At 36.9% G+C, this 26,325-nt stretch overlaps 1 protein-coding gene across 1 annotated transcript; it reads left to right on the forward strand.

Annotated features, from left to right (window-relative positions):
* Positions 1 to 13,551: 13,551 nt before the first annotated feature.
* LOC139741357 (lactadherin-like) lies at positions 13,552 to 24,607 on the forward strand. Its single transcript, XM_071651938.1, has 8 exons — positions 13,552 to 13,723; positions 16,375 to 16,446; positions 17,437 to 17,639; positions 19,833 to 19,988; positions 21,770 to 21,911; positions 22,642 to 22,814; positions 23,063 to 23,170; positions 24,548 to 24,607. Exons 1-8 carry the CDS (start codon positions 13,552 to 13,554, stop codon positions 24,605 to 24,607), a joined length of 1,086 nt encoding a protein of 361 aa, XP_071508039.1.
* Positions 24,608 to 26,325: the final 1,718 nt, after the last annotated feature.

Here is a 26,325-nt window from a genome sequence, read left to right on the forward strand (position 1 = left end):
GAATAGTAGTGGACATGGTGGAGGATCGTTGATATTTTCACTTATTTATACTGGCCCAACACACTTATTTATACTGGCCCAACATATTGGAATTTTCTGAATAATGACATAAGAAATTCACCTTCTATATTTTCATTTAAAAGGAGATTAAAGTTGTTTCTATTGCAATGTTATGTTCCTACAGAAGTGAATCAGCCTGTTGGCTCATTTTAATTTTTTCCGAAGAATTATGATTACCAATAATATACTCTCACATATTCTCTCGTCCCTGTTGTCCTGAGACTCTTACTGAGTAGATTCAATTCTACTTGTAGTACCTCCGCATCTATGTCTCTCTATTTTTCCATATTTATGTATCCCTTCCTCGCATCCCAATATTTTTTCGACATAGTTCTGTCGAGGATCGCTGGATCTGTTTTTCCTTTCTGTCCGCTGTATTGTCTTCCTATATGTCAACCTTGTCTCGTTCCGTCTTGTATTGAAGTCCCCTTTCATAAGTTTTGTCGTCTCAGTCTCGTTTAATGTTCATTCGCCTGTGTATGTGTGTCTGTCCGTTACTCTGTCTTCTTATTGGACTTCCAGACCTTTTTTTTAATCTGACATTATTCCCGATCTTTTTCCCCCTTTTTGCATCAGTTCGTTTTCTACTGACATTCTGTACCTGAGGGGCCCACATTCTACAAGCATTGCCTTTTTAGTGGGTCCCTCCATTTTTCGATATTTTGTGTAATGTTATATCGTCTATATCACTTCAGTCAATTTTCATTACAACATTATTTGTTACTTCAAGGTTCCACAATTATGTTCTCTTTTCAATTTTACTTTGTTTTGATTATGTAACCTTATTCTCTGTTACCAATGAAAGTGAAATGTTTATGTTTTTTTCGAAAAATGAAATAAAGTTTGAATTGAATTGAATTGAATATTTCCAGCGCTTGAAGTTACGTATAAGACCCATGATAAAGTTGGCTTAGAAAAACAGAGTGAAGACATTTATGGTGAGTGTTATTGAGGTCTGGCGAAACTTTAGAAAGTTCGATTTTTTTTCAAATGTTTTCAGAAAACTGTTATATCCGCGAAAACGTCAGAGTATTCATAATCATGTTACTTAGAGGTGACCGAGGTGACAATGTAGATTACCGTTTGAAAATAGTCAAACTTAACCATATAATTCTACGCCACATATATAAAAAAATATGTCAATTGAAAACAACTTCTTAACATTGATGTTTACTGAAGATGTGTATAATAATTATGTGCATATACATGATATATGGAGGTTACTGTGAAATCACTTTATCATGTCATTCCTCATGTGCATATTACGTAATTGTGACTGAATTCGCTGAAAAACGCGGAAAACGTCGTATATAGATTATAAGCCTTATCTTCAGAGTCTGCAAATGTAAATATTGCACTTGAACTTTTTTTTTTTTGTCAGTACGTACTAATTGTCTGGCAGTGTGCGTTGCGAATGCGCTGATAAATAACATGAATAACAAGGATTCCTTTTGACATTTGTTTGGACCACGAACTTGCATGTGTCCATAATAATTATTCTTATGACCATAAATGTGAGATAAGGGATCAATGATATTTTAAAATGTATATGAACAACTTTGATGACTGCAACAGTTATTGAAAACATATGTTTAAAGAGATGATACAGTATTGGTGGAGATGAGAATTGGGCTTTTAACTTTTTTGCGAGATACCAAGAAAACACTTATGATATAGTGCAGAGCATACCATTCTTAAGAGAAATTCAAAGTTTATTTGATGACAATTGGGTTTGGAATGACTGAAACATCCAAAAACAAAGTAAAACAAAGCGATCGTAATAAAGTGTGGGTCCCACACTTCAATAGAATCGCTCTTTTTGGATATCTTGGCCATTTCAAAACCAATTTTCATCAAATAAACGTTGAATTCCTCATAGAATTACATGCTCTTTCATATTTCATAAGAGGTTTCTCATTATCTCACCAAAAAATGTTAGAAACCTGAAATTAGGTCTCAACCAGAACTATGCTATCCCTTTAAAGAACAAAATCAGAGAAACAGAACGGTGTGCACACCTTCCTCCCCCTCACACCCTTTCTGTCTTCTTTTACATCATAATTCAAAGTGTCAAAAATAAAATCTAGCTCGTTTTCTTCTATTTTTCTTTGAAGTAGAAGTGCTTCGAATAAATACTTCATGATGGATTCAAACAGCTTTAAGCTAGTCTTGATATGCCTTTTTAAAGGTACATAATACCATTCATCCGTGTGAGACTTTTATTAGTTATCATTACAGTAAGAAAGTTTTGCCTCGCATGAACTGGATACATATCTTCTAACATTTCCATTAAAAAGTCACACTTTCTGTGAAACATTAAAAAAATGGACTCTAACGAGAAATGATCCAGTGACCCATGGCACGATGTTTACATCACACATGTAAAGCAATTAACTGGAATGCTTCGTATATGTTTTGGATTTCAGTTTCAAATTTTTAAATAAATGCGTTCTCTCTATTTTTCTGCTAGACTTTCATTGCAGAATCAAAGAATTAGACAGCCACAATTCTTGATTGCTTGTTTGAGCAAATGTATGTCATATGTTTTAGAAACGGAATGGATTTCATCTCTTGGCGGAAATTAACATCCATGGCATTGCCTCGGTGATGCACTTAACCAGTGTTTCAAAAATTTATTGCAATGTTTATCCGTTAGTGATGGAGATTAATACTAAAACATAATAGCTTATATTACTTGTTACTTGCTCGAAGTTACTTCTGTGAATTTGTATATATGTATAATTATGTGCTCAAAACATTCTTCTTCAATCACTTACCACTTGCTGTCTTTTTGATCTCTGAATTGCTGTAAGCTTTCCGTATCTTTAAAAAATGCTTAACAAAAAAAAAATAGATATCGTTTAACTACAAAGACAACTTTACATCAGAAGGAAATAGAATTCTCTGTTTTCTGGAAGATGTCTACTTGCATCCTGTTCGGTCAAATTGAAATCTCAAAATAAATGTTTGAATTTCTCTTTTGGTCATGCTATGACCTTTAGGAATCTCACATTTGTGGGAAATAACAAAAAGGATGTTTTGTTTGGTATCTGAAAACTGATATTGCTAAAAATTCTGTACAAACACATACCACATGTCCTTTCATTCTACAATGTTCTTCTCGTTTTCTTTTTCGATTGCATTTGGTTTCCGTCTGCCTGCTTTGCCAAACAGTTCTCTCAATGCTATAATTTGAATTGAATTGAATAAATTGAAATTGAAATTGAAATTGAAAAAAAAAATTATCAAACAATATGTGCACTATTAACACACTGGCTTTGATGAATATGTAATGTGAACGGTTCCATGTACGTTTGAAATTTGAATGAGCCATTTTTTTTAACGCCATTTTGAATAGTGCAATATTTTCGTGGAAATCCACGTGATTCTCATCACATTATACCTTGTATCCCTCGCGGTTCTTTTGTATAGGTCCACTCCTACTTTTTTGATATTATACCACGACATAACCGACTCTTCTAGAACTTGTGAATTCATATTAGGCTCTAGATTGCTATATATTCTGATGATATCAGTTTATATTTCACCAAACTTGCTACTGTAAATCTAAACAATGAAATTGAGTTTCATCTAAAGATACTCAGCAAATGAGTCAAAAGCTTATATTGTTAATTTAGCTTAGCTTATAATTAGCTGATACGTCTTGTACATGTTGTGACTGGTTTAAACAGAAAGCATTCAAATTGCAATTGATTTATACCTATGAAAAAGACTAGACAAAATTAAACTTCGTATATATTGATATTGATGAAAGTTTACAATTGAAGATGCATGTAAGTCATGTTATAGATAGCATAGTATCTAGCATTGCGTGCTTTTAGGTGTTTGGGTAAATTTAGTCAGATTAAAGTACATTATTATACGATAATGAAATGTATTTGATTCCGTAGTCATTACCATGCTATATAGCCCTCTAGTTAAAAAGCTAAATGTTTTGAATCTTTATGACCTATCTATATATTATGACGTAGCAAAAACAGTTTCCTTTGTTTCTTGTAATATGTTTCTCGAAAATATTTCTGTTTTAATGTTTGACAAGAACAACAGCAGTTATAATTATCATACTCGTTACAATAATTTCATATGTTTAAAGCTAATGCAACCTTTGCTTTAAAAGCAAGAAAACAAGAAAACGTCAATCTGCCAATTTCAACCTTCTTGTGTTTGTAATCACATAACTAATAAATTGCAGTGTTGTAAAATATGTGGTGAAAGATGTTTGGAAGATCCTTTTTTGATTGTGTAGATTAAGCACCTGTGGGAACGAAAAAGTTAGCACGATGTTGCACAACACGTAAATATTGTTTCAGCACCTACTTTCTGTGATTTTGTCATTTTTTTTTTGAAGATCTGCTATTTCTGTACATTCCCATTCTGTGTACTCCATCTCTCCAAGCTATTCATATGCGCAGAAATTAAAGAAAGAAATATCACAGCCAATAATCAAGAACTATGTGATGCACGTGGAAATCAACGTAGGCAGGAAAGGTAGTCAGCCAGACCTTACACTGGGGTCAAGTGCGTACAAGAATGCACACAGTTTTCTGAATGGATTCTGCTAGATATAGCACATTTTAGAGCAAACAGAAATTTAATTTAGCACCAGTTGGAACAAAGTTTATTTTTCAATACTTAATTTATCAATTTTCTCTACAGAATTTGTAAAACGTATAAATGGTTTATAATCGCATGGGAGTACTAAAAACGAATACACCCATTTCTGTCAAAAAAGTCAACAATGATAAAACAATGGACTTATCACATGACGCAAATCTCTCGTTTGAAGAGGCTACACCCCAGTAAATAATGCCAGTGCATATCTTGGCAATCAATGACTTAAAGTCAAAGATATAAAACACCTGTTTCTTGACCCTGGCCTAATCTAAGCATCAGTCATCGCCACAGCGCCACAGGAGGGGGGGGGGGGCACCGCGAGAAGAGGAGATTGTTTTGGTTTTGGCATGGGCCATGTAGCTCCATGGTGCGTGTGTGTGTGTACGTGTGTGTGTGTGAGTGTAGACATTCAGCGTATGCAGACAGAGCATGCCTGTACTGTAGTGACCGGAACTATTGTCATTCCATTTTGCTCTCCCCTTCTCCCTCCCCCATCTCTCCCCCCCCCCCCCCCTCTCCCTCCCTCTCTCCCCCTCGCTCTCCCCCCCCCCCCCCCTCTCTCTCTCTCTCTCTCTCTCCCTCTCTCTCTCTTTCTCAATGATCCAGTCAGCAGGCTGATTGTAACCAGGGAGGTAGTCTCACCTCCCCGTTGTAACTCACTGCCAAATAGCACATTGTCAGCACCGGCAAACTGGCAATGCTCTCCTTCTTATTCCTGTATTTTCGTTATTTACGGGTCAATTTTTTTCGTTCGAAATGTAAAATGGATGACCATAGAATTTCTCAATAGAATATAAAATTGAAAACTTTAGAAAGGATAGAGAAAATTGAGTTTACTTTGAATGGTCTGCCACAGGCAGATATCCTTATCATGCTCTTACGTAATACGACAGCTGCTGGAGTCATCAAACCCTGGCTTGGCCTCCAGGTTTGTCACGCCTGAGCAGAAAGTTTATTTGCAATGGACAAGTCCTTCGACTCCCAACTCCCAAACGACAAATATACGCACCCCACTTTGGGTATGCCCCAGTTGGGGACTCGCCTCAAACGAGGGATTGACGGCATGAATTTTGGAAAGAAACTCATCAAAATGTAGAATCAGTTGCACATAATCATTTTGATAAGGCAGATGAGTCTAGATTTTGTAACTTTGACATAATATTACATGAAAAAGAAAGATGAAAGTAAAGAAAAGGCCTTGTTCTCTCAGGTGTAATGAGTGCTTATAGAAGCAAATCAAATGATATTCAATTAACCATTGCACAAGTTTCGTTTACAACACCTACAAAAACATGCAAGTATTAGAATTATATCGTAACATGGAGAAAAATTGATAATGTTCAGTATATTTCTGTCTCTGTATAGATACATAGGCAAATACACACACACATACACACACACACACACACACACACACACACATGAAGAGCTTGCTTCCAAAGGTGCTAAATCCATCATTTTGCAATGGATTTTTGGGAAGCAAGCTCTTCATATATATGCATATATATATACATATATATATATATATATATATATATATATATATATAATTTGCGTATATGTAGGTATACACATAAAGAATAGGACTGAACTCAAGAAATGCGTCATGCTCTTGATCCCGACAGTTTATTTGACGAACACAAAAATTTTCGGGCTTCTTGCCATTTGTCAAGTGATTTTGATTTGTTTATTGACTCAAATTTACTTGACAAAGTTCAGGGAGTCCAAACATTTATGTGTTTCTCAAATAAGTTGTCGGTATTGACAGGATGATACATTTTCTTTCGTTCTGCTCTATTGTTAATTCACATTAATTGTGATCACCTTGTGCACCTATGCATGAATATGTTTCGCGTTATAAATGTCTGTATTGTTATTGTCATCAAAAGAGTGTGCCAGTTAATCAGTTGCAACTGTTTATTTGGGGGAAAATAAAAAAAAAAGTTAGAAGGCCATTGACAATATTGTACAGTATATTTGTTCAATATATATATATATATATATGTTATATATATATTATATATATATATATACATATATGTGTGTGTGTGTTACTAGTTTACATATGATATATAAGATATATTTATATATTACTAGTTTATACATAATATATATTATATATGTATATATATATATATATATATATATATGAAGAGTTTGTTTGCAAAAACCGATAAGTCCATATTTATCAAATGGAGATATTTGCGATTAAAGGTCAAGAAAAATAAAGAGAATAATAAGAAAATTTTTGCTTCTTTTGACCATAACTTCAAAAATATACCTTCATAGTAGTGACCAATATATCATTTAGAAGGTATTATTTTGTACTTTATGACAGAGACCGTACTTCAAAATCTTCAAAAATGGACTTATCGGTTTTTGCAAACAAACTCTTCATATATATATATATATATATATATATATATATATATATATATATATCATATACATATATTCTCCTGAGAACTAAATATCTTCCTGGTATATTGGGAAATTAGGTAACTGTGGAAGGTTAATCAACATTTGGCGGATAGATGGTTACAGCCTTGCTTCATTCCTGCAGTCAGTTATTCTCCTATACATCAATGAGGGCAGTACAAGATCAGACATGTGGAAGAACCTCGTTCAGAAATTTGGATATTTTTTTTTTTATTTGATATTTCCTAAATGAGATTTTAGTCTGCTCCTCCTGTGGATCTTTACGTACCGAAATTTTTTGATCATTTATCGATTGGACTTTTACAATAACATAAGACATTTTTCAGGATTACTTGGAACTTAATGAGTCACCTCATGACTTGTAAGTGTGTATAACAGCCGTGAGAGTAATAAATTTGTTGAACTTGTGCTGATTGTCTATTTTGTAAGGGTAATTGCATTTTGTATACATCATGCTCTAATCTTTTTTGTAGCTTTGCAACAATGTAATATTGATATCAAAAAGAAGGTTCTTCAAAGTAAATATCTTTCAGGAAATTTTCACAAAACCTTTCATTGATTTTTTATCGCTTGTCATTTTTACACTTTTTTTTTAAAGTCTGAAGTGTGTCCTATCTTTAATCAATCCCCTCTTGATGATGTTGAACGTGGCATTGTAAAACTTTGCAATTTTCATTATTTTATTTTTATTCAGATCTGGCACACAAAACACCATGAACAATCTCGTAGCTCTTTGAAATATTAACGTCAAATCAATCTAACAGCACCCGATTGATAGACACCCATGATCTATTCGAACGCTGTCCCGAAAATGTTAAAATATTTACAGTAATGCATGCTGCTGATGCTCCTTAACTCCGCGTCGCTGACCTTCACGCGTTCAAAAAAAAAGTGATATTAATGTGAATGTTGGCGAGCACGTAGCTGAGACATTCTAAACGTCGATGATCAGCCCGTCTATTCCCATTTAATTCACATGGCTCTTTCGAACGTGACATCGACGGACAGTCCTGTATGATGGCAGTTTACCACCGGGAGATACCATCCAACTGTTGATTCGGCGCCATCACATTCGCCTTTTATGTGACGGAATATCTGGAAGGTAAACTATAATTCTCGTTAACTTTCATTTCAGTGTTCTTTTTTTTTGTTGTTCTTAAATTCTCTTTTTTTTTATTCTAACTGGGGAATTTTTGCTTAAAGACAAGAAATATGAATAAAAGAGAAGGCACCTGAGCAATAGTATTGCATGTTTCCAAAAATGGGTGGTTTCTTCAAGAGGTCTGTGATAACCCTTAAAGTGAAATGGCACTTCGAAAATGTTACCCCAACTGGATAAAAATGGTATATCAAAAATGATTATAATAAATAGCAGTTACTTAGTCGCATGACGCAATTCTATTTACCTGGTTTATAGTGACCTCGTCTACAGCCACTATGTCTATTTTCCAATTGGTCTACTGGCATATCGTCTATTACCGATTCGTCTAATACCCATTTGGTCTACAACTCGTTTTGTCCAGTACCCATATTGTCTAATAGTCACTTTGCCCACTACCCGTATTGTCTAATACCCAACTCGTCTAAGGAGCATTTCGTCTACAAAACAATTGGTCTAATAGCCAAATCGTCTACACTCACAATGTCTATTTGCCATGTCGTCTAATATCTATTTTGTCTACTACTAGTTAGTCTACTCCCACCTCGTCTACAAGTCATTTAGTCTACATTCACTTTGTCTAGTTATATCGTCCAACCCTTAGTTTGTCCATACCCAATATGGTCTATACCCATCTGGTCTACTCCCACTTGGTCTACTCCCAACTGGTCTACTACCAACTGGTCTACTCCCAACTGGTCTACTCCCAATTGGTCTACTCCCAATTGGTCTACTCCCAATTGGTCTACTCCCAATTGGTCTACTCGCAACTTGTCTACTCCCAATTGGTCTATACTCGTCTATACCCAATTGGTGTACTCCCAACTGATATAGTTTACTCTCAACAATTTACCCAAACTGATCATTTCCATCTGGTCATGCTAATAATGAATATACCACTTTGTCTAGTGTCCAGTCCGTCTCACTGTCATGAACTAATAGCCCTTGATTAGCACAAAAATCAATATTAGACTATTCTAGTTGTTAATTATTCCGCACATGCTGAATATAAAGACATACTAATCAATGGTGAGACATGACTATCCAGTCTACATTCTGGCCGTAAAATAACTAAATAATGATAAACTAGCTCAGTTACAATCCTCCATCACAAACGAATTGTCAGTCATACGAAACAGAATTACATTTCGACCGACCACCCTAGTCCACCCGTACCTCCGTGCGCATGCATGCAGCGATCTTGGCGGGATCCCGAATGAGGAATTATCGAGTACGAGTGTAATTTGATTTTCATTGCGTTTGGTCAAGGAGGTACTAGGCAAGGTTGCCTAGTACCTCCTTGGTTTGGTACACTAGTAAAGGTACTAACGATCCTCGCGATGTGGGCGTGTAGTTGGATGGATTGACACCGGATGCTCGCGTATACTAGTACTGTGTTCCGTTTGTGTGTGTGTTTACGTTTACATGTATGTAGTGCTGGGATGTGGTTACAGTAACTGTGAGAGAGATGCAGTAGGTTGTTGTCAAGTGGCCGGGGTGACCTCTTTGTTTCGGTAACCTTCGAGAGAGTGTGGCCCAAAAGACGCAGTGTTCAGATCATTCTACTGATTCACAAAATTAGCAATTTACCAATATCCTTTAGCGAAAGACTGTTATCACACGATGGCAAGGTGCGGTATTTGAATGCTGAGTTGTAATTGCTTGATTATAATTACTAGCAGACATACTCGTAGACGTATGGTGGTATAGTTGTGCATATAATAACCGATATTAAATGTACTTTTAGAATTTGACATGAATAAATGAATGTCATGGAAATTTCGTATTGTTTTTAGTTGTTGTTCTCGTGAATGTTGACTATAATTTGAAATAACAGGTCTTTTGTGTGTGTGTGTGTGTGTGTGTGTGTGTGTGTTTGTGCTGAGTTATACATGAAGTATGAAGTGTGTATGGTTTGAATGGAGTTTTGGAAATCTGCTTTGTAAGGAAGAAGATTGACACAAAATGGAGAGAAACTGAACTGTTGTGTGATGTAACATTTGATTTATTTTTGAATAAATAACAACTTTAAACGTAAACATGAAAAGTCCCAATTATTGGGTAAATGGATGCAAAGTTATGGGCCATAATAGAAACTTGCTCAAAAAAATTAACGTTGACCTCAAAAAGGATATTGACCCCTGCCGGTGACCTTGGACCTTGTGTTGACCATTGCATACCTCAAAATTTTTAAGTCTGTATTACCAATCTTCCATCCAAGTTTGATTGAAATTGGAACACTTAATGGCACCTAGAAATTCAAGATTTTAACGCGTAACAGACAGACGGACAGACGGACGGACGGACAGAGTCTCGGACAGAACGACCCCAAAGTGATCCCTTATACCTCAGTCACACTTGGGTCAAACCCACTATCTCGGCGCAATTGGGTGAAATATGTGTCGCCCGTGTTTTTGCTTTATGGACATTGAATGATCACGCTAGGATGTTTTATTTATTATACAAGGTTCACTCTTGAAGATAAAATCCATATCAATGACCTTCTTCTGCCAAAAAAATGAGAAGTCAGGAAAGGCATCCGATGTAGTAATGAAATGCCACGTGTCGCCGGTCAAATATTTTCTAAATTTCCGTATCTTGCCAAAATTTAGAGAAGAGCCACTGCCCCAAGACTTAATTAATGTAAACATACATGATCCCTTCATTATATAATAGTCAAAGTTTTTTATATAAATGTTTTGTTTTCAAGAAGGGATGAAATGAAATGTGTCACCAATTGTATATAGTGAAACTTACGTTACCATATTTTAGATCAATATTTAATTTCTTTCCATCATCGCAAATCATATTTTTGTGTATACGTTTCAACCTTTTTTTGTGCATTTAACCGTTTACATACATCAGTACGTGGCAGACAGAGTAAAGAATACTGATAATGTACTTCTAATGTGTTCCTTTTCATTTTTGCCATACTTATGATTGTGTATCAAAGTTGAATGGATGGAGTGTTGAAGTTTGGACATATAAATGCTGCATGATTGCTTCTGATATAAATTACACGTCCACCACAAAAATAACACAGCAAGTTTTTCACACTGTGACATTATCTTTTTTTCCTAAAAAATTGTCATAATTAGAACATAAAAATTTAAACCAAATGGGGCACCAAGAGTGTTCAACCTATTTCACTGGGAAAAAAGAAACTGGATGAAGTAGACTTAAATAACCAAAAAAAAAAACTATAACTAGTAGTAGACCAGTTGGCAGTAGACTAGTTGGCAGTAGACGAGTTGGCAGTAGACGAGTTGGCAGTAGATGAGTTGGGTGTAGACCAGTAGACGAGTTGGGTGTAGACCAGTTGGGTGTAGACTAGTTGGGAGTAGACGAGTTAGGAGTAGACCACTTGGGTGTAGACGAGTTGGGAGTAGACCAATTGGGAGTAGACGAGTTGGGAGTAGACCAATTGGGTATAGACCAGTTGGGATTAGACCAATTGGGAGTAGACCAGTTGGCAGTAGACCAGTTGGGAGTAGACTAACTGGTTATTAGACTAATTGACTATTAGACAATGAGTTGTAGACCAATTGGCTATTAGACAAAATGAGCTGTAGACTATTTTATTCATAGACCTTATGATTAATAGACGAAATGGTCAATAGACATAATGGGTGTTAGACGAAATGTGACTTAGACAAATTGGACATTAGATAAAATGGCTAGTAGACGAAATGACAATTAGACTAATTGGCATATAGACAAAATGGTTGGTAGACGAGTTGGTAGTAGACGAAGTGAGTTTAGACGAGATGGCATTAGACTAGGTGGACAGTGGACAGGGTGGTTGTAGACGAGGTGCCAATTTACCATTTACCTGACTTCTTTCTACTCCTCCCCCTCTTCCTCCTCCTTCTCAATCTGTTTATGCGCTCCTTATTTTTTTTTTCTTATCAGTGAAAGTACAGTCCGCTTTATATGCTATCCATTTAAAATTAACATTTAGAAATTAACATTACATTAAAGTAATTAACATATAAAAATTATATATATATATATATATATATATATATATATATATATATATATTTGTATGTATATGTTTATATGGCATTTGTTCCCACAATTTGAGCAAGACAGCCTTTGTTTACCTTTCACCGGCAGATCTTTTAAAGGGAATATTTTAGACCATGAGTTCAAGTCAATTTGATTTCATTTTCCAGCGGAACTACTCGGGAGTAATAACGATTACTTTGATGGCTATTCTAAAATGAACCTCTAAAGAAAAAGAACAGGTCGATGGTGCCACCAACTTTGAAACGGCTCTTTTAAAGGGAATATTTTAGACCATGAGTTCAAGTCAATTTGATTTCATTTTCCAGCGGAACTACTCGGGAGTAATAACGATTACTTTGATGGCTATTCTAAAATGAACCTCTAAAGAAAAAGAACAGGTCGATGGTGCCACCAACTTTGAAACGGCTATATACTATATAATACTATCAGTGACTATATGTCATGTATGTGTTAAGGCTTTGATTGGTTTCTACCTTAACTTTCTGATTTTCCTTCTAGCTTGCCTGTAAACGACATGATTGGCAAAATGGCTGTAAAATCCGGTGTGACCAGGGTTCTTACTCTGATTTGTAAGTATCTTAACGAAGTCGTCTTGGATTTCTTTCAAATCCGTTCTTTTATATGCAATGCAGGGCCTGCCCATGACTGTGATCATAGCCTGTGATGGACCAATTGGCTCTGGTGGTCCAAACGATAGACTAATTGTTTGCTGCCACGATGACATTTCAGATTATGTTTGTTGATGTTTCATAGTTTCCATCCTCGATATGGCTACATTTCTTTTTTCACGTTAACAGTTTACAGATCATTTTCTCCTGTGGAGAGTTTTGTTTTTTATTTAATGTGAAACTGAAGGAAACGTAAAACATATTTGACAGTAATAATGAATCTGAAAATTGTATGCGCTTGTTCTTTCTTACATATTAATTCATCAACGTTAGCTTTATCATGTATATATATATATATATATATATATATATGTATATACATATATATATATGTATATACACACACGCTATATGTAGGCCTACTCACACATATGAGTGTATACATGTATGTACATATTTTTTTATGTATGGCTGTGTGTGTGTGTGTGTGTGTGTGTGTGTGTGTGATTATTTTCATCATTATGATTGATATGATAAATATTGGTATTATATTCATTACCAGTATATAATACATTGATGAAAGGAATAATTCTTTCTTGTCCAATAGTTACAATCCCGATGATACTCGGTCTAGGGCTAGAAAAGATCACGTGTGGCAAGAAGTGGGACCGGCGTAGCGGGTCCTTCGTTCAGCAGGAATTGGTCTCGGTACCGCCAGCTTCAAAGCTAGCCATGATGATGTCACAATGGGCACCACACATATCAACAGTATCGAGTTGCATTGACCCAGGTAGATTGTATTAAAGGAACAAAATTATATATACATATATATATATATATATATATATATATATATATATACATGTGTATATATATATATATATATATATATAGAGAGAGAGAGAGAGAGAGAGAGAGAGAGAGAGAAAGAGAGAGGGAGGGAGAGAGAGAGAGAGAGATACTGTATATAAATATACCATTAAAACATTTTTGTTTTGTCAATATTATAATAATAATGATAATGCAATGATTAGGTCTTATTTACCCAGGGCAGCCTCCCCAGTGTTGCCACTGTTCTACCAGAGGGCCCTGCTATTATTATCACCCTAGCATTGCCAGGTACCCATTCATATACCTGGGTCGAGAGGGACATAGTGGGTAAAAAATATCTTGTCCAAGGATGTAAGCACCTGGCGGAATTCGAGTCCTCCGATCGGGAGTTGGTAGTCTTATCCACTATGCCACAGCGCCCCCACAAATATGCTTTCTACATTTTATCTTTGCTGTCCACATAATTGTGATTAGATATGTTAGATCGCTTCAGCTGCAACTCAGGGACATGTCATATTCTATTACTTATTCATCGCCCCCAAAAGATAGTGGTTCGGATATGACGTAAACGTGAACAATAGGCTGTCATTTTGCTTTTCTCACGTTACGCGGCATAACAAGACACATCCATTTACCAGTAACTAATACATAAACCTATAGTCATCTACCGTACTGCCATGGCACTTAACTTGCATTACTGTTTTCACTGGAGCACTCTCGGCGGCGGTGTATTTCAAGGTTTATAGAGACTGATAATATGTTCAAACAGTGACAAACTCCTACTTTTTTAAGATCGCATGAGTGGAAGCTATGGTCTTCTTTGCTAATGACTTCCAATATATTATGTATGAATTATCCAAAAATGATCTTCCTGATATTTTTTTTTTGCATATGTTTAAAAGAAATTATTCTATTCATAATTATCCCACCCGCCAACGTGACGATTATCACCTACCATGTACCCGAACAATTTTTGCGAAAAAAAAAAAACACAATTATGTATACAGGGCCGAAATACTGGAACGATCTCCCCATAGAACTCGCAGGTTGTTTGTCTTTGTCGACCTTCAAATACAAATTAAGACAGAATCTATTGAATAATTACATTGCGTAAGTCCATTGAAATTTCCTTCTTTCTTGTTTACGTGCCTTTTCCTACTGTGTTCGTTGTTGTCATTCAAATCAGTTAGCCTCTCTGTTTGCGCTCTTAAATTCCTTCACACCAGTACCCCTTTTCGTACCCTAAGACTTCGGAACGTGTGAACAGCTGGCTTGTTGTATTCCCCTCAGTGCTATACTGGCTGGTAATTCTAATTCTTCTTTGAATGTTAGTACTTGTATGTTCACTCTTTAGGTTTCCCGTATCTCTTCCGAGGACTCGCATGTCGAGTTGTTCTCTTTTCACCATTATTCAAATCATATTATTACACTATTGTCAACATTGTTAAATCAACTGTTCTTACATCTGCAGAATGTAGTTGTCTGTATATCACTATTTGTATTGAGAAGATTCTGTTAGTGTTCCAGATATTTTCGCCTTTCATTTTTGTTTTTCTTTATTTTGGTCCTACGTTGCATCCGTGCTCCTCATCTTTACACTCTGTTCAGAATTTGGGACCTACGCTTAACAAGCTCGCTTTTAAGTAGGTTCCATCATATTTCTTTTAGCGTTATACATAGAACCAAACGTACGATGATTGACCGCTATGTTTTACATGCTTACATTAATTTACTGTACATCCAAGCTGGATATCATGATTCACTATGTTTTTTGTTATATTTGATGTACATTCCTTCATTGAGAAATATGAAAATAAATTGAATTGAATTGAATTGAATTGAAAATTACAGATAGAATCCTTGGTAACAAGGAGAAGGATTCCTTCCACATCATTGTTTTGTAATCACTGCAGGCGTAGGTCTTCACGGCTATGTTGCTACCACGTTTTGGTGAGCAACATTTGTTGTTGTTGTTTGTTTTTTTTTTTTGGTTTCTTTTGGTGGCACATTCCCTTCTTCGTGTGCAAAATACTGTTAGCATTCTGAACGAATATAAACAGATGCTAGTGAGTATATTACAGGCATGGGAGTGGGAGGAGATCCCACCTCCGTACAGGTTAGTACAGGTCAATGAAAGTACGGACTCAACGTTTTCTTACCACTTTTGTTCTGTTGTTGATCTGCAAATACTATAAATTATGTAATAAATAATAAACTGGTAATTATTTATCTGTTCACTTTATTTTGAGTAGTTAATTATTATGATTGTAAAATCGTATATCTAAAACTGTATTTTTCATTATGTTGTGTATATGAAGAGCTTGCTTCAAAAAGGCGCTAAATCCATTGAAAAAATGATGGATAAGTGTGTGTGTGTGTGTGTGTGTATGTATGTGTATGTGTGTGGATATTCGTAATAAATGCCAACAGAAAGTTGAAAAATGTCCTATAATTATAGACAATAAAATGAAATCGGAAATCGGAATCTAACATGAAATTCTTTTTTGTTTAGCAGCTTGCTCGGAAATAGATTAGTCATGGAGACGGTCGGGATTCGCCTCTCTTTTCTTTCTCTTTGTTTCTTTCTTCTTGTTGTATCTTACACTACAGGGGAAACTACCACACAGGAAACGACAACAACAATAACCGGCTGCATACCAACGACCATCGTTACAGATTCTGGTATGATCCTTGATCGACTACAAGAATGAAGCTGTGGCCACAGAGTTTGCCGACTAGGGTTACTGATGAAACAACAACAACATAACAATAAAACACTTTCTTACTCTACGTAAATAACAGTATTTGTTTATACAACAGATAATGAACACAATCAGAGGGTCGTAGGTTGGAATCCTGCTCGAGTATGTACGCCCATGATTTTTTTTTTATCATGGCTACTGCTAAAACACTGATCAATTCAGTGCTTATTTACGTCGATGTAGGGCAATTGGTCAATCAGTTGCAATTAAACACATTTCGACGGAAGAATTTCATGAATTTGAATATTCTAATGGTTCATGATGAAAGATATGATCGTGAATGATCGCATTAACAAACTGTGGCCATAAAAGGTGCTGGCGAAGGCTAATGATTAGATGCATTTTAACAACAGTAATGGACTGTACAGATACGACAGTGATTTTTTTTTTTTTAACGAAACACCTTAGTACAATGAAATGGCTTATCAGAGATAACAAAATTTAGGATAGACAGAGGTCGATATATCTTCCACTCATAACTGTTTCTAGCGACCAAACAAAAAATACAATGAAAAGTTCGCATCACTTAATGATTTTGGAGGACATTATTGACTTGAAAAAGACGTGGCATAGCTTCTAGTGGAATGAATACCAGGAGAACCTTATCAAAGGTTATTGTCAGAATTGCAGTGTTTTGATGTTTGCAATAAACTGAAATGTTTTTTTTTTTTAATCTACACCAAGAAATAATACCTGCTGCAGAAATGATAAATATCCAGGAGAGAAAAAAAAAAAGAAAAAATGACAGCCAAAGCAATATAACAAATATGATCGTCTCATCACTCAAGTGATTATCTGACAATTAATCCAGTAAAAGTGATTTTCAATAAAATTTGAGATGCAAGGTTCTGTCACCCCAGTATCACCCGTATGTTTATTCATCCCTATATCCTTTTCGCCCATCCGGTAGTCATACCAAGGGATGCCGTACCTCTCGGCCTCCAGAGCTGCGCCATTCCCGACATCAGCCTCAGCGCATCCACGAAGTATGGACATGGTGAATCCCACGGACCTGGCAGGGGGCGACTGCACCTGACTCACGTTCGTGGAGACATTAATTTAGCGGGAGCCTGGTGTGCCGCTCAGAGAGGATTACCCAACCAGTGGTTCCAGGTAGAACGTGAATTTAATGCTGTCATTTTTCTTTTTAATGAAGAAAATGGAAGATGGAGGTTAGGCCTTTTTTTCACATTTTGTGTGTTCCATTTCATTTTTCTTGTGTCACAAACCCCATTCTGCTCTCTCTCTCTCTCTCTCTCTTTCTCTCCCTCTACGCACTTACGTATCAATCTAAACACAAATACACATAATTGTACACACACAAGCATCCACCTACATACAAAGCTTCTTTTTTTTCTCCAGTGGAACGTTCGGAAATTCGTGAAATTTTGATGGCCAGGAAAAGAAATGTAGTGGCGTGACATCAATTTGGGTGACCCCAGCCATAGGGCTACGGCTAACGCTTTATCTATACATACGTTTGAACAGCAAACTACTTTTAAATTGCTGTTAAACGTCTAAATTAAAAGTGAAAAAAACCCCGAAAAATAAACACACGGAAGCTATTTTACCTATTAACTAAAGGGGTTACATTGGCCCTTAAAGTCGCTATTTACCCAGTGCAGGTAAAAAAGAAAAAAAAAAGCTTTAGGACTTCAAAATAGTTCTAGTTCTGAGTTACGAATGGAAATAACGAATGTGCAAAGTGTTAAATGCGTATAATCAAGGTTGACTATTGTTTTATGAAGAAAAAAAATTATGTAAACAATAGCTTTATCAAAATTGTTTCTGGAATAAAGCATCTACAGTTATGGTTTATTGAGAAAATTAGTGATATTTCCTTTAATTCGCGGCTGTATTGACAAAACAAAATGTATGTTTGTGATCAACTATGCATAACTCAACTATACATAAATATGCACCAAAAGTGGTAACTCGAACATTTTGTAATCACTGCTTCCAATGGTAAGCAGTGACTTTAACCCAAATGTTAAACCATGAACACTATACTCCCACCCACACAAACTATTTCGCAATGTCCCCACTGATGATAAAGGTATTCACTGGATTGATTTGCCAAACAAGGATGGCAACCGATTGGAAGGTCTCAGAATGAACAACAAACAAAATGCGGTATTACTTTTTTTTTGTCCATTTCAATGAAGAGATGTAAAATGTACTGTTTTGATAATAATTCGTTTTGTGGAGATTTTTTGGGTGCACGTCACGAGACCGACACCCACGAGTCATGCAGCCCACAAGTTATACAGCTCAAAAGTCATACAGCCCACGAGTCATACAGCTCACAAGTCATACAGCCCACTAGTTATACAGCCCACGTGTCCGACACTTAATAAATAAAGCCCACGAGTTCGACATCAAGTAAAATAAGCCCACGAGTTATACAGCCCGTGGGTTCGACACTACACACAAAAGGCTCACAAGACCGACACCATGCAAACAAAGCCCACGAGACCGACACTACGCTCAAAAGGCTCACGAAACCGACACTAGGCAAAGAAGGCCCATGGGAACGACAGGATGAACAGCGCCACTTTGTAGACCAAGACATTTTATAGGGTGTCCAGATAATGGCATGAGGAAGATATGAGAGATGGAGAAGGAGAGTTGCGAGGGGATTACCCCATCAATGTTGCTCTCCCTCGCCCCCTGAACTGATTTTCAATTGTGTTTGCGCGTTTGAGCGTTTGTGAAAAAAATAAACAAAATTCAGTAAAAGTGCATGAGATGTTTCAACATATAATTTCGAAACTATCAAGACACCCTCGTTTCTCTTTCCGCGAAACACACACCGGTATACACCTGCTTGCTGTTCATCATGCTGCGCCACAGATAGCGTTGTTCATCCTGTCGGTGTCGTGAGCCTTCTTTGCCTAGTGTCGATCTCGTGAACATTTTTTGCCTAGTGTCGGTCTCGTAAGCCTTTATTGTGTAGTGTCGGTCTCGTGGGCTTTCTTTGCTCAGTATCGGTCTCGTGAGCCTTTTGTGCGTAGTGTCGAACTCATTGGCTGTGTGACTCGTGAGCCGTATAACTCATGGGCTGTATGACTCATGGACCTACTTTTGATGTCGGTCTCGTGGACCGTATGACTCGTAGGTGTCGGTGTCGTGGGATGACCCCGATTTTTTTTTCAGTTTTTTTTTTTTTTTTTTTTTTTTTTTGGGGGGGGGGGGAGGTGGAGGGCGTGCTTTACAACTTTAAAAAAAATCCTGTGTTCATAAAGTAAAACCATTTTGACCATAAAGGGTAAGGCACTCATAATCTTGATTAATCCGTACCAAAAGGTGGATTTGCAGTCTTCCCATCGCATCGTTGGCATAGCAACGCAGGGTCGATCAGAGCTTGATCAGTGGGTAACTTCCTACAAGGTCATGTGTAGTGCCGACGGAACGACCTTCAACCCCGTAGAGGAAATCTGCAACACTTCCGGAAATGATACGGTAATAATCTAATTTCCACCACATTCAAATGAAAAAAAGATTAAATTTGAACAAGGAAAGTCTTGAGGTCCAATACCACTTTATGCTCAGAAATATTTGTCTTCGATTAATAAAGAAGAAAAAAAATCATGAATACGTCAGTTAATTTCATGAAAACATGTTTTCATCAAATATTGACATCTGCAAAAGTCTTGATCATAAACAAAGGAATTATCCATTGTAACTGATTGACAAATTGCCATACATCACTATATATAATAATAAATAAATACTTGCAATGATCTGAATATACGAAAGACCCATTATCAAGTCCATTAGAGACAGTTTGCGTATATTAAACGAAAGTATAAGGAAAATTCAAGATATTCTCACTTTTCTCATATAACAAAATAACACTCGACTTCTCTCTTTCAGAAGTCAGGGGGAATAGTATTACCCCTAACATACGTCAGTAACAAGTCGAAGAAAGGTGTACCTCATTCAAAAAGTCAAGTTTTGTGAAATTCTATTTATTTTGCGTATATCGTTGTACGTATGTGACATCATGCACTGTAGTAGTTTTCGCCTCCAGCAGTGATTACGCAGATATTTTAAAAATTCATTAACTTTTGAATGGATTGTCAGATTTTCCCCAAACTTTCACTGATGTGTTCTACTAATATTGTTGCATTGACTCAATCCACGTGTATATGAAGGTGGACTTGTCCTTTAAGAAAGAAAGAAACCTACAAATAACATCCTAATATTTTAATTCTTCAATTATGGCAATGTTATGCATAGTATTCAAAATGTACACTTTGAACACTACTTTGAAAGATTACCCTATACAGCTATATTTGACTTACTTTGGAAGGAAACTCTATACTCTACATAAGAATGCATGTACATGCTGATTCCCATTATGAAAGAACCCTAGGACTTCAATTTGTTACTGAATACTATCAATTGACTGTGATAATCATAGGGGGAAAAAAGAGGTGCAAAATACATGCACCATTCAAAGATTTGTTTCCTCTTTAGTATTTAATTCACTCTGTCGTAATGAAAGTCCCTTGATTAGTAATATACATTGACGGCCCTGACACTCTTTGTGAGAAAAGCCATAATTGGTAAAATGTTTCAAGATGTCGCGTCATATCTTACTATCATCCAATTCATTCACTCTATCAAAGCGTCAAAAACTGAACAATTTACACTTGAACCATTTACTGTCACTTCGTCGTCCTAGGCAAGGTGCCTTGTTGGGGTTTAGTAATTCACTTTGTTGCTCAGCTTCTCATTTGAATTAAGGCATAATTTACCATTTGCAGATGAAATAAAAACCCAGCATTAATGCTTCAAAATAACTCCAAAATGTGAGTTAGGGATAGAGGCAACCAATGTAAAAAAAAAAAATGAATTAGTGTAATCAATATCAAGTGTTGTTAAAAACATAAAATATGAACAATGGTTATGATAAAAATGTTTTCAGACTAAACCGCCTACAGTTGCGATTTATTGAATAAAGTAGTGATATCTCCTTACACTTTAGGTTCTATTGCAAAATTCATCAATGGTAGGATGTTTTGTGATACAACTGACCTACACATATACATCAAATGTGATATCTTGAACAGGTTCTATTGCAAAATTCTTCAATGGTAGGATGTTTTGTGATACAACTGACCTACACATATGCATCAAATGTGATATCTTGAACATTGTTTTAAATCACTGCTCCCAAAGGTAAACAGGACCTCTAAGTTTTCGTACCTCTCAGCATTTGACCGTGTCTCCTTCAGATATTCCAGGGTAACGTGGATCGCAACACGGTAGTCTACAACGCCCTGCCACGCCCACAAAACTGCCAGTCGGTGAGAGTTGCTCCGCTCACATACCATCAATATACTTGTTTGCGACTGGAAGTATACGAACAAACCCCAGGTCAGTTTTCGACGATATCCACGAACGGATGGCGAATATAAGGGGCAAGCCCGTCCATCCGTTTTCTTATGTACCAACATTAATTCATCGCTCACTTAAACCAATCACATGAGATAATGGAATAAGTTGTTCATATACCCAGTCAGTGATAGGATTTGCATGATTACGTGTTAAAAGAGACCTATTACATTTCCTTGTATTTGTGTTCGCGTACACTAATGCCTAACATCCATGGACGAACGGATTACTTTTTATAGGATTGGTGTTTTGAATGAATGTCCAAATTCTATTGTAACAACGATGATTACCGAAACGGTAAAAATGTGAAACCACGCCGTATCATTATTCTCAAGTCTATGATAATAGCTGATCTTTACCATTAAGCTGAACAGAGATTTCATTACAGTTTGGAGGTGAGCTTTGTGTTTCTTGATAATCTAACTCATGTAGGGTATGGTGAGTTTAGTCGTTGGAAATGAACAGAATGATCCAGTCTTAGAGCAAAGGAGGCGATATTACTGTGAAAAAAAAAGAAAAAAAACACACAAAAGCGTATACAACCTTGCCAGTGGACTTTGTTTTGAACCGTTTCTCTATACCAATATTACTTAAAAAGCCTTCAGGTGGAAAACTCGGCTCTGCGCAAGTAAATTGCACGCCATCACTATACACGTTTTCGGTGTCACAATCGCGTGGTGTGACGACAGACTTTTTTTTTGCCTAACTCTAGGAGTTCCTGACGACGTCGTGCCGTTGGGCATGGAGAGTGGTGCAATACCAGACTCCAGTCTCGATGTATCCGGCTCCACCGGCGAACTTCCTGGCACCATCTGGAGACTGAACCGTAGCGATGTGCTATTAACTGCGGTGCTTGGACAGGCTGGGGTATATCAGTGGATTCAGGTATGAACACGACTTATTCATCAAAAACGAAGCACATATTCTGGTTACACGCACACTCACACACACACACACACACACACACACACACTGAAACAAATGTTCTTTTTTTTATTGGCCCATCCATGAAAGTCATTGATGTGGGTCTGATGTGGGTCTTTCTAGGAGAGAGGCTCCACCTATTTGAGGGTTCAATCTTCAAATCCAGCTTTGCTTTGACGACGTTCTCATGATGTCAATCCTGTCCATAGGTGGATCTACTGACCCAGCTCAAAGTCGTCGGAATAGCAACCCAAGGAAGTACACCTGACATCGGATCATGGGTGATGTCCTACAAAGTATCCTACGGGACGGATGGAGTAAATTTCATTTTCGTACAGGGATCCTGTGGAGATATGGTACGGATTATATTCTATCATAAAGTTGGTAGTAATAATTATGATAATGATAATGATGATGATGATAATGATAATGATATACATAATTGTGCATGCATGATGTGTGTATCTGTTGCAAGGTCATTGTGCATGTGGTGCTTAGTCACATCTCCAAGCATGTTTCTAGGTACAACATCTTCGTGAATGAGCAACATGGATTTCGCCAGAAACTATCAACCAACACTCAACTTATCCCAGCAACACACGATTGGGCACATACACTCCAACGCAGGGGACAGAGAGGTGTGGCTTTTCTGGACTTCCAGGAGGCATTTGATCGTGTCCTCCAATGCCAGTTGGAAACCAAACTGAAATTAATTCTACTGGAATCACAGGGAATACACTCCGTTGGACAATGGCACTGTTATCTGATAGGCAACATGCAGTAATTGTCAACGGCTCCATGTCATCATGGCTGCCGGTGACATCATGAGTGCCCCAGGGATCCGTAATAGGACCAGCTCTACATTAATGACATTACCATAACATCCAGTCTACTATGCGCCTTTTTTTTTTTTGCTGATGATAGTGTTATCTATAGGGACATCCACTCAGAAGATGACAACATCTCCCTATGGAACGTGATCTTGAGGTCTTATATCCACCTGGTCCAAAGTCTTGCTAATGTCTTTCAAATGTGAAGAAATGCGCAGTGCTTACCATTACAAGTAAACGTAGACCCGACTTGTACAACTATACACTATGCAATGAATCCATCCCTAGAGTTGACAGCTACAAATATCTGGGAATTACAGTTACTAAAGACCTCCGATGGAATGAACATTGCCAGCTAAAGGCCAATAATGCCAGCAAGACGCTTGACCTGCTGCGCTGAACTCTTGTACCATGTCCAAAGACGGTAAAAGAAAATGCATACAAAACACTGGTTCTTCCAAAACTTGAATGCAGCTCAGAAGCGTGGAATCCCTAAACATATCACAGTGTGTAGAAAAACTAATCCAGAGAGCAGCTGCACGTTTTGTAACCCAGGACTACCGAACAACCACATCATCTTCGAGTCTCGTGAGACAGCTTAGATTGGATCCTTTGCACACACACGTCGCCTCCTTGTACAATCCACAATGTTCTTTAAAATACGGCAACAACTTGTAAATATCTCCTTCCCAGCTTTCATAACACCAGCCCCATACATCAGCAGAAACGACCACAGCCTCAAGTTTACAGTACCTGTGGCCACCATAGATCCCTATAAGTTTTCTTTTTATCCTCGAGCCATCTGTATATGGAACTGTCTACCACCTCAAGCAGTAACAGCGAAAACCCTTTGCTGCTTTCCAGGAGGCTGCCCTTCCAGCTATTGGAAGAATGAAGCCTCCCATCGGTGACATGATGCTGTAATTCAAGAGCATCTTCTACTTGCAAGTGCATCACGTTTTGAATTGTACATATTTTGGTATAATCACGTGCACCATCACATACTGCCACTGCACCAACTCATCCCAGTCTAGCTGTGTTGCAGCTGCTATAGGGATTATTTCATCAAGAAGCTAGACGAGCTTGGAGAAGGCGATTTTGTGAAATACGGATTGATCGGACCTGAGGCAAATATGGCGACATGTTAATCGCCTCGGTACATTCTCTATGGGATCGGAAGGGAGAAAATTGAAACCACTTGTTGAATGAAGGCAACTTATGGACATCGCCAAGGCCCTTTTTATTAGGGCCAGGACTCCTGCACCGGACTTCCTCAACTCTCCAATGTTTCGTTTTCAGACAAGGCACCTTGCCGAGTATTGCGAAGTCCACTTATTGCTGCACATTTCCAAGAGTCTGTACTAGTGTGAAATATGTTAGTCTCCGAAAAATGATGATTCTATGATGTACAAGCAGCTAAAAAAAGTGATAATAATCCTAAAATCACGTGATTGGCTAGGAAAACTGTTAACAGATTAAACAATGTAGCAGAAATGAAAATAAAAAAGTCTTTACTCAATCTCTCGATTATGCAAGTACGTTAAGCTTCAGTGCTCACAAAATATCGATGAAAATGATTATTTTCTTGAAGGGTGTTTTTATTCTGCCCTTCATACAACAACAACAAAACAACAACAACAACAACAACAACAACAACAAACCTGGACATCCCTATCCGAATGGTTCTGTTCCCACAGTGTTACTATGACATATTACTTTACTGCTCACTTTACTGTGTAGAAGGAATCACCTTCATTAATTGTGAATGTAAATCGTTACGCCGACTTGATTCAATTTAAAGATAAAGTACACGTAAATGTGAACTTTACACACAGCGATACACACACACACACACACACACACACACACATGGGTGCGCACACACATATCTGATGCTAAGTACATACGCACACACATAGAAGAGCTTGCTTCCAAAAGGCGTTAAATCCACTGAAAAATGATGGATTTAGCGCCCTTATGATATATATATATATATATATATATATATATATATTTATATATAATTTAATATGTATTCAATATACATAAGTTACTGTCTCTTTCTCTGAAAGGGATTTCTATGTGATCAAGTAGTTACAAAATATTATATATATGTGGATATGTATGTGTAGTGATTGTAAAGACAAATATATATAAAAACTCCCCCTCTGTCACCTTCTTTCAGATTTTTACAGCCAACTGGGACAGTCAAACGGTACTGTTTAATCGTCTCCCCAACCCGATGTATTGCCGTTACGTCCGACTTGAACCCATTTCTTGGAACACACAAACAAACACCGTCTTTCGTCTAGAACTCTACGGACGCTCTACTTAAGTGTGTATTTAAGTCGATTACTTTCTTGGGAATTCGATATAAGCAAAAGAAAGAAGGCAGACATGTACACGTATAATGTAAATAATGAGTTACAAGAAGTACATGTCGGTTTGCATAAGTATACGTAATGAATATCAAATTGATAAATAAATGTCAATGTTAGATCTCAACGTCTTGAAGTAATAATGTTTAGTATTGTACACTTCGCTATTAGAAGCAGCGCATTCCTCGTAAGTTGCAACTCTGAAAACAGATATCAAAAATGTATAGAAATATTATGTGAATGATTATCAATATTACAAGCATT

This window comes from Diadema antillarum, unplaced genomic scaffold (genome assembly GCF_040938485.1).
Source record: "Diadema antillarum isolate AM-2024a unplaced genomic scaffold, OU_Dant_1.0 seq00000923_RagTag, whole genome shotgun sequence".
Classification (NCBI taxonomy): domain Eukaryota; kingdom Metazoa; phylum Echinodermata; class Echinoidea; order Diadematoida; family Diadematidae; genus Diadema; species Diadema antillarum.

Bases quoted from the DNA above. Each gene is read 5' to 3' on its own strand.
- LOC139741357 (XM_071651938.1), top strand. From the start codon at position 13,552: ATGATACTCGGTCTAGGGCTAGAAAAGATCACGTGTGGCAAGAAGTGG. The intron at 16,447-17,436 runs GTATGATCCTTG...CCCATCCGGTAG, and splicing joins GACCATCGTTACAGATTCTG to TCATACCAAGGGATGCCGTA. The intron at 17,640-19,832 runs GTAGAACGTGAA...CCGTACCAAAAG, and splicing joins TACCCAACCAGTGGTTCCAG to GTGGATTTGCAGTCTTCCCA.